The sequence below is a fragment of the Symsagittifera roscoffensis genome, chromosome 7 (genome assembly GCF_963678635.1).
Source record: "Symsagittifera roscoffensis chromosome 7, txSymRosc1.1, whole genome shotgun sequence".
Classification (NCBI taxonomy): domain Eukaryota; kingdom Metazoa; phylum Xenacoelomorpha; order Acoela; family Convolutidae; genus Symsagittifera; species Symsagittifera roscoffensis.
The window spans coordinates 17,592,392-17,601,869 of NC_087068.1; the positions used below are offsets into that span (position 1 = coordinate 17,592,392).

At 35.6% G+C, this 9,478-nt stretch overlaps 1 protein-coding gene across 1 annotated transcript; it reads right to left on the reverse strand.

The window, feature by feature from the left end:
- Positions 1–3,167: 3,167 nt before the first annotated feature.
- On the reverse strand, positions 3,168–8,163 carry LOC134851536 (uncharacterized). Its single transcript, XM_063867666.1, has 2 exons — positions 3,943–8,163; positions 3,168–3,710 (listed from the first exon to the last, which is right to left on the reverse strand). The coding sequence occupies exons 1-2, from the start codon at positions 6,836–6,838 to the stop codon at positions 3,187–3,189; spliced, it is 3,420 nt and encodes a 1,139-aa protein (XP_063723736.1). The 5' UTR covers positions 6,839–8,163; the 3' UTR covers positions 3,168–3,186.
- Between the last annotated feature and the right edge of the window lie 1,315 nt (positions 8,164–9,478).

Genomic DNA, 9,478 nt, shown 5'->3' on the forward strand with positions numbered 1-9,478 from the left:
ACAGAAATGTTTCTTTTTACAAAATTCGAAGAACTGTTTATTTTGAATTGTCAAAAGATTTACGAAAAGATTTACGAAAACATTCAGAACAACAATTCAAAAACTCAAAAAGTATATGCTTACAAGACAAGCTGAAAAATTACACACTTAGCTAATTACACAATTAGTACACGCTGGCTACTTTAATTCCGAAATGGCAATTCTCAAACTGCACAATTTTGATATTTACTGTTGAATTAAATATCACTCTAAACTCTTTCATCATTTTATGCAAAAGAACAAATTCTTTGAATTGCAGAAAAATCAGCTTCAGAAGAGCGTGATATAAATAAAAAGTCAGGCGCCACTGTCACGCTGGTAAAAGACAACCATTTTTGCGGGACCATAAGTAACCCCGGCTAAGATATAGTTGTCATCGCTGTAAAAATCTCTCAACGAAGTCTCTCAACGAAGTCTCTCTTTTTGCAAAAACTGCTCATACTCTCTAATCTGGTTTCCAACACATTGGTATAAATTGAATGTTGGAACTAGTTATAAGAAGCTTTTTCATTCACATTATTTCGGTAGATTATAGTTCATCGGTCTATCATCTAGATATTTGACTATAGTTTTTCAGACTATTATTAACGCGGTCTCTTTTTGCAAAAGTTGCTCATACTCTCCAATCTGGTTTCCAACACCTTGGTATAATTTGAATGTTGGAACTAGAAATAAGGAGCTTTTTCATTCTTATTATTTCGGTAGATTATAGTTCATCGGTCCATCAGAACTACCAAGATTTCATAGACATCTTCAATAAAATTGAAAGTAGGTTTCCAGGGGCGGATCTAGGATCTTCTCAAGGATGGGGCGGATTTTTAAAAAAATTAGAAAATTTTGTCGGCGTTTTTTATTTTTTTTTTTAATTTTGTCGGCGTTACTGGCTTGGCGCCAAGGCGACCCTAGAAAAAATTAAGGTCCCTCACCAAAAAATGAATATCTCAAAATAGTACAAAGGCGGACCCTTTGGGTCGGCAAGGTGTCTAATCCCTGAGGGGGAGGCGTCCCGCCGCCCCTTCCCTAAATCCTTCCCTGCATGTGTTACAAAGCGATGCATGACATTATCGGATTAGTCAGAACCAGGGACGGATCTAAGATTTTCTCGAGGGGGGCAGATTTTAAAAAAAATTTCAAACAAATATTGATTTGATGAGCTTTCTAAAAACTCCAGCTCGACAAAACTTTCTGCGCGGCAGGCAAATTTTTGAAAAAACAGGCCAAAAAAAGAAAAAGTGTTTTTAGGGACTTTTTGGAAAAATTTTACCAAAAAAACTTTGGCGCCTTTAGAAAAGTTTCAGCCAAAAATCGATATCTCAAAATAGTACAAAGGGGGACCCTTTGGTAGGCAGGGGCGAATCCCCAAAGGAAGGGGCGACCGCCGCCCCCCCCCCTAAATCCTCTGGTGGTCAGATCGGTGATATGTAGATGAAAATTGATCGAATAGCAAAAATTGGTTAAAAAAATTAGTGAGAATTAGTGGGCAGTTAGTAAGCTGAATAAAGGACCGGCACTCAGTAAAAAGAGAAAATAATAGATTATAATGGATTTTTATTGTCCGTCTCCATAAATTTCAGAAAGAACTGATTATAATTGATTAAAAATCTAATATAATGTTACTATTTTTCGAAACAATAAAACTCATTGTGATCGATTATAATCGATTTTTGTATGAAAGTTTATTCCTTAAATTTTATTTAACTATAATCCATTATAATGGATTATAATCCCTTATTATTGAGCAAACGTCATCGCTTCATTTCGTTTTAGTGTTGTTTTGTTTTGTGTGCCTTTCAGTTGGTACAGAACTAAAAGAAACAGTAATTTTGTACTCATAGCCACCAGGGAAGTTAGGAAGGGGGCGTCGGGAAACCAACCCCCCCCCCCCCCCCCTGCGCCTCAGGGATTCGACCCCCTGCCGACCCAAAAGGTCTCCCCATCCCCCCCCCCCAGTTATTTGAGGTCCCCCCACTAGTTTGAGAAATACATTTGTGGCTTACTGACCCTGAAACTTTTTAATGGCGCTTAATATATATTAACTTTTAGGGGTGCGCGCTAGAAAAAAAAAGCAATTTTTTGGTCAAATTTTTGCAAAAAGTGCCTCAAAATGCCTTTTTTTGCCCGTTTTTTTTCAAAATCTAGTCAACCTTTATAGGGTTGAGGAGGCCTCCCTCGCAAAAATCGTAGATCCGCCGCTAGTTTGCTGATTTTTGATTTTTACTTCTTACTGAATTTTACTGTAATTTCATTCAGAATAGCTAAATTAGAATCCATTATAATTGACTTTTCCTGTGAAATAATATTTCGATAGAAAAAGGGATTATAATCTATTATAATAGATTATAATGGATTATAAGAGATTATAAGAGATTTTCGGAAAAATTATAATTGTTTATGATTTATTAAAATGTTACTAAAAATGTTATCATTATAATGGATTATAAATCGCTTAAACATCTAAAATTGGCGCTTATAATTAATTACAATTTTGCTAAATATACGATTAAAATTATATTTTAATCGATTATTTTCTCTTTTTACTGAGTGCGGAGAATTTACCGAGACTTTCTACTGGTACTTAAAGTGATAGTATATACAGCCATACAGGCAGTAGTGAATTTAGGGAGGAGGGGGGATGGTTGCGGTTTTTCTTTTGTACTATTTTGAGATATCCATTTTTGTCTCTTTTCGCATATCTGGAAAACCTATAAAACTCTAGGTACGGTTTAATGCCTGAAATATACAGGCATTAAACCGCACCTAGAGTTTTATAGGTTTTCCAGATATGTTGAGTATTTGATTTTTTAATCATTTCTTTCATTATTTGGTCGAACTTTGTTCAAATTGACCAACTACTTTTTCCAATCTCTCCAAAAGCGCCAAAGCCTTACATTTTTTCCTGGCATTCAAGTTTTGTAGATGTCAATAATGTCACTTTCTGGCTGTATGCAACGGTTTTGATCAGAGAATTGCGCTTTTTTGACAAGCGCTGCCTTCTCAAAACGCGAACTGCTGAGAACGAGGGTTTCAAATCGCGCTGTATATAAACCGAGAAGATTTTGTAATGGGCTCACGTTGACGATCTTTTAAGTTTACAACAAATAAAATTCAAATATTCAAATTATTTTGCGAAAATTTACAAATTGGAGGTCAAATAAAGTACAAAACCCTGCTAACAAATACAACAATTAATACAATCAACTGAAGCGAACGTTTCGACGCATAGCTATCGATATAAATGATCTGAGTTTGCATTAGACTTGTAATTTCGTTTTTATCATGTTTCCAGACATCTTTTTCATTCCCGTTGCTCATTTTGGTACCATTTGGGGAAAATATATTATAAGTAACGTAACTTTGTTGGTTGAAACTGTTTCCATTTTCACTGCTATCTGTTTTCACGGCCAATTTCGACATTTTGCAGTGGTCTAATTTTTTGAGGAATTCCTCGTCCAGATTTTCCTCCTTTTCAGTCACTTTTTTCAGTATGTCAACGTCAATAAATTGAAGTTGGGCGGCGCTCAAATCTTTTAGGACTTTGTAGCTCCCTCCTGTGGCTAAGTTTCCCGATTCTAGGATGAGGCTGGGTTTCCAGGACTGGACGGGGCCGAATTCCAGGGTTGCTGGGTATGTCAGGGATTTGAATTGATCTTGAGAGCAGGAGTTCAGTTTACCTGAAACAAGTATAAACTTTCATAAGGCATAATTGCTGATGATTTGCTCAATAAAAAGTTTCTCAGAAAAGGTCTGTTTTGCCGGTCTGTTTTGAACCCGTTTAACGAATAGCAACCATTTCTTTGAAAACACAAGGGTTTTTTGATCAGCATATTAAGCTCAAAGCATAGACAGCTACAATTTTGAAAAATTTAAACTGATTTGAAACAAAAACACCTTCTCAAAACTAACCGAGATCTTGAATTGTTTGCTTGATAATGTCCGGTCGGAAACTGAGAAGCTCTTCGACGTTGAAGCCACAAATGATATTTCCTAAAGTTTTCACATCCAATGCTGTCAATGCATTCACTTGTAATCCAGTTTCAATTTTGACTCGGGTTGTAATCTCTGCTAATCTGTTTTTGTTCCAATTGTCGATTCGACCTAATTGGAACAGAATGTTCCGGTCGGAAAAGTCAAGATTCAGACGTTGAAAGTCCTCGGAGTCCATATAAGTTAAGCTTCTTCCTAACAGCGCAACTTGCTGTCGTTTGCTGATAAATTCATTTTTCCAGTATTCAAAACTTTTGAATTTTTCTAAAAGGACTTTAAGTTGGGGTTCAGTCGAGAATTTGTTGTTCGTTATAAACTCGAGACACCTTCGAAGCTCGCACTCGTTCATGTTTCTCAAGTCTGATTGGTTGACGAACTTGATCGAGTCGCCTAATGCTCTTAGTTTGTGACACGTTAGTTCGTTTCGTTGTTCAATTCTCCAGCACGTCGAACGACTTTCGTATGATGGTAATAATTCGGAAATTAATGAGCTTACCAGGATCTTATGGAATTTTTCCTCGCGTAAATTTGTGGGGGTTTGCCTAGAAAGATAAATTAATGATTCTCTCAGTCTAGGATCAGTTTTAGCAAGATCGGTTAAACTCCTTATTTCTGACTCTTGCTCAAGTAAATTATAAAATTGGGTGTTCAAGCTCAAAATGACTTTCGGCCATTCTATTTTGCTGAATATATTTTCAGTAAAAATTCGATTTCGCAGAATTTTTCCATTTTCATAAGTCCAACAAGACTTTTCCAAGAAATTGATATTATCAGTGATGTATTTATGATCCACAAAATCTGTAGCTCCTATGTAGTCAGCAATCAAGTTCCCCAAAAGCCTCATAAGATAGTGCGGTTTCTTTTCATCTTCTGAAAGATTGCATTTATTTATCAATTGGGTAACGATAGCTCTTCTTTGTTTTTCGTCAGTGGTTCTGCAAACATTGTCATTTTGGCCGATTAGTTGAACTATGTATAAACACCTGCCCTTTTCAACAGAGCTCCATTTTTCAACATCAACTTGACTCAAAATTTCTCCACCAATTAATCGCAATTCGGATTTTGAAAACTTTTCCAAGTTTGGTTTTTGATCAATGTCTTGAATTCCCGACATTCCTTGTAAATTAATTATCATTTTCGCGAACTGTTCGACCACTTTCGGAGGTAATTTAGATTTATCCAGCACAGCCAGAACATTTAATAGTTCATTCGGCTTTATATTTTCAATATCATTTACTGAAATGATATTCTCGAAACCGCTGATAGTTTTGGAAGTATTTGTATTTATGACAAAGTTTTTCGTGTAATCTAGAATGAACCGTTTAGAAGTTGGAGTCAAATTGATAGCGGCTAGTTCTTTCGAGAAAAAGTCTACTTTTTGGAACCCTTTTTCTGGCGAGTATTGCTGGGCCAACGCGCTCATCAAATCCAAAACACGGAATTTGAAAAGTCCGAAAACATCGACATATTCAGGCCCGAAATTGAACAGATTTTTGAGCAGGTTTGAATCGCCGATTAGTGTCTGGGTTTTCTGAGCGTGAATAAATTTTTGAACTTGATTCAGATTCTGGGCTTGTAGAATGAAGAATGAAATGACCTTTGCATCTTGTGTGCTGAGTTTTTGGATATTTTCGAATGGAATTGCGTCGACATTTGGTCCTAGAAATTCTAAATAATCGTAAAAAGAGTCTTTCTGAGAATCAAACTTAATCTTCTCCGAGATCAAGTCAGCGATCAAAAGCTGTTTTGTCCTTATGAGTCGAATTTGGTTCAGTTCGATAATCATTTTTTGAAATTCTTCAGGCTTGTTGAAAGTATTTCTCAGCGCTATTTTGATTTCAGAGTTCAGTGACCAATTTGGCTGCGCCAGAAATAAATTTGGTATTCGCGAATATTTTACTAGACCAGATTCTATGTTTTGAAATATTATGAAGTTTTCACTCTTCGCAGTAATCTGTTGCACAGTCAAAACATCAGTTTTAGCAGAAAACACATTTAGCAGAAAGTCACTAGACCACGTTGAATCCAAAAGGTAGCTGTAGTTTCGAAAAAAGTCGAGTTCTTTCACAATTCGGTTGTCGGAGAAAACTCGTTTGGCCAATCCAAATTTGGACCATGTGCTTGTTTGAAGGTCCCGATGATCCAAAACTGGAAGCATTTCAAAATGCTTCGACTCAATTGTTTCTGTTGACATGCAAGCAAATAATTTCCATGAACTAGTTTTGCCACTGAGTCTCCAAAATGACACTGAGAAGTCATTTTTAATAGCGTCGAAGACAACATGACATAGGTTCGAGTCCCGCACTAGCTTTGTGTGAGGTACCACGTCAAGATAAAACTGACTTAGCCCACTTTTGACGCGCCAGTTTCCTTCCTCGGCAATGTTTCCGTTCAAGCCTTCCGTCAAAATTCCCGCGTATTTGTGGAAAAAATTGGAATTGTAAAATTTCTTGATGGGTATTGATTCTAAAAACTCAGGAGCTGCAATTCGTAAATTGACTGACATTTTAGACGTGTCTTGGACTTTCTCTTGTAAACATGATGCAAAATCGTATGTAGACCAAGTTTTCCCAACAGTTGAAGAAACGGCGTGAACAATGATAGCTGGGCCGACCATTTCAGATGTAACTATTTGACATAACGTTTCCCAATCGAGTTCGGCTAGTTGAGTTTCGGTCATGTGGGATATACTTTCGGCGCTCAAGTTTAAGAGATCGCCTGTATAAATAACGTCGCAAAAACTAAACGACAATAAACAAAATATAATAAGAAATTTCAGCATTTTTTTGAATTTATGAGAATTAGAAAAACTCATTATTTCAAAATAATAAGAAAATAAAAGAGCATAGCAGCAGTTATGGTGAAAAAGCTGGTAAAATTTGAAATGATTTCAAAAGAATGATTTTCTGAGAGGAAATTAGCGGAATTAAAGGCAGCGTAAGGTATTCTTTAAAAAGCGAGGGCAGGGGGTTCGGAATTGGACTAATTTAACAGTTAGTAACTCTTGGATCACTCATTAATAAGAAATAATGACTCGGGATTATAATCTCCCTGTCGTATAATGGTGCCCCTCATTATTTATTCTTCCTTTGTTTTCCATTGTTTTTCCAAAGTAGACGCGCGCGGGGAGTCTAATTTAAAGTCAAGATTTTTTCCATTTTTCTCTCCTTTGTAAGATTTCACAAAGCGGGTGGGTACAAAAAAAAAGAATTTTTTCTTTATTCACGTGGAAGTTATTTACGGTTCTGTCTCTTAATTGACAAAAGCAGTTCTTCAGATCTCATTAAGTCTTTAGCGAAGAAAAAGACGATTTGACTGTTAATAATTCCGGTGAGACTTGTCTATTTCGTTTTAGCCCAAAGCAATTGTCAAGCGGAAGTCTTTCGCTCGTCACTTCAGGACATTTACTTCAATTAGAAGCACAGGTTGCAGTAGAAACTCCAATCAAAATTATACATAAATCTCAGGAAACCACTTTTTCCGAAATAACTTCAGATTTTGAAAGTAACTCGATGAAAAAATGAAGCGCTTTATGATTTTTTAAAAAAGTTGCAAGCTGTTTAGCGATTCATGAGAAGTAAGGAGTTAGCAGGTTCCAGGAAAATTTCAATTTTTGGCGAAATAAAGAAAAAATTGAGTGAAAGGCAAACAAGAATGAAAAACATTCATATCAATAATAGTTAATTGCGCAAGTGAAAGCGAATCAGAGGATGTTAAATGTTCACTGATTTGAAAACCTGTCCCGAAATAGAATGCACCTTTTCAGGTGTGACGACATTTATGGTTTAATTTCTCAAGATGTTTTTATATCATCATTGTTTTTATCTATTGTAAAATATGAAAGCAGTAAAATTCGTTTTTTTTTCTTCAGAAATAAAATATTGGACTGAGAAATAAACTGATTCCCTTTACGATTTAGTGATGGAAATAAATTAAACGGTTGGGGGGTTGTTCCCACTTGATTCGAGGGTTAGTCTGCGATCTAACTGACGAACCTTAAAGTAATAACTCGAAATATTTCAAATTAATTCACTTAATTTCATACCCTTTGTCAGTCAAGCAGAGAACGCTTCCTTTATTTTATTTTTCAATCTTGACTATTAACTCAGTTACTTTTTTGACGCTGCTAAGTGACTTTTAAAAGACTGATTTGAAAAGCATAAAAGGGGGAATATTTTAATAATTGATCTTAAATACACTCCATTTACCTTTCTGGCTGTTTTGTCCGTTCTCACAGCTGCCTATGAAAAATACAGTCGCTTAAATTAATTAAACTCCCTCCCAAATTCTCGCCTTGCCCTGTTTTTTACTGCTTTTAAGTGCTTTCATTAAATATTCGAAATGTTCCATTAATATTTCACAACTTTTCTTTGCTGAGAGCACAGCCAAAAATGAAAATTAGAAAACGATTTAATGCAATTCAATGTGATTTTCCCATCACTGCAAAAACGATCCCGATTATTTTTCCGGCTGAGATTTTTATAGGTGCAATTTCCGAGAAGTCGCGTTTGCCGAGGAAGAAACAATTGGTTAAAAGTAAAAAAATCACATAAATTTTATATGCGCTGGCGGGGTAACCTTTGTTACCGAGTCATTTTTACCGGTCTGGTTTGTTTTTTGAATTGCTAAGTACATTTGAAGTGAGATAATTAAGATATTTCAGCTTTCATATCTTTTTTTTATCTTAAACATAAAGTAATCAATTTCCGAGTGACGAAATAACCGCTTCAAAAGAACAGATTTTTAACATTGTTGTGCCTTACACAGTTTCAATGATAAATTCTCTAATTGAAAATTTGCAGCTGTAAGCCCTCTTCAACGGTTATTTCGTAAAAATTCAAAGTTTTATTAGTGTTTAGATAGACAAATAAAAATTTTTTTTACTAATTGGTCTGCGAGTAGCACAGAATTTTCCGACCATGTAGTCTTCAGTGGAACCTGATCTAGACTACATTTTATGATTGGATAATTTAGATATTTTACCAATGTAAAGTATTTAATATTAACCAATCATGATCCATCTAACTAACAACCCACTTATTTGTAAGTGCTGAAGTTACTTGTAATTTCAGCACCAGAGAGATTTGAATTTAACTTAGAAATTAGTTGGACTCTCCCGAGCACTTCAGCAGCCGCAATAAACCAGTATACCCTAGATCTATTGAGCCTAGCAGAGACTAGTTAAACAACCTGAGACTAGATAGTATAAGAGTAAGATTAGGATCGGTATTAGACTAAGAAGTTGCACGAATCTATCCGGCCGAAAATAAGATAGCGTGACGAGCAGACGGTGTACCCTATCCGAAATTACTCTATGAGTTAACCAACTCGGTCCTAACTCATCTGGTGCGACCATAAGTCTCGAACAAGACCTTAATAGCTTAGAATTAACCAAAATAGATTAGAAATTAGACAAAAACATTTACAAAATGTTATACGACAATAATTTAATCGA

Excerpts from the sequence above, each read along its gene's own strand:
- LOC134851536 (XM_063867666.1), bottom strand. The coding sequence starts at position 6,838 with ATGAGTTTTTCTAATTCTCATAAATTCAAAAAAATGCTGAAATTTCTT. Across the intron at positions 3,711-3,942 it reads GCAAACAATTCAAGATCTCG|GTAAACTGAACTCCTGCTCT; the intron begins GTTAGTTTTGAG and ends TACTTGTTTCAG.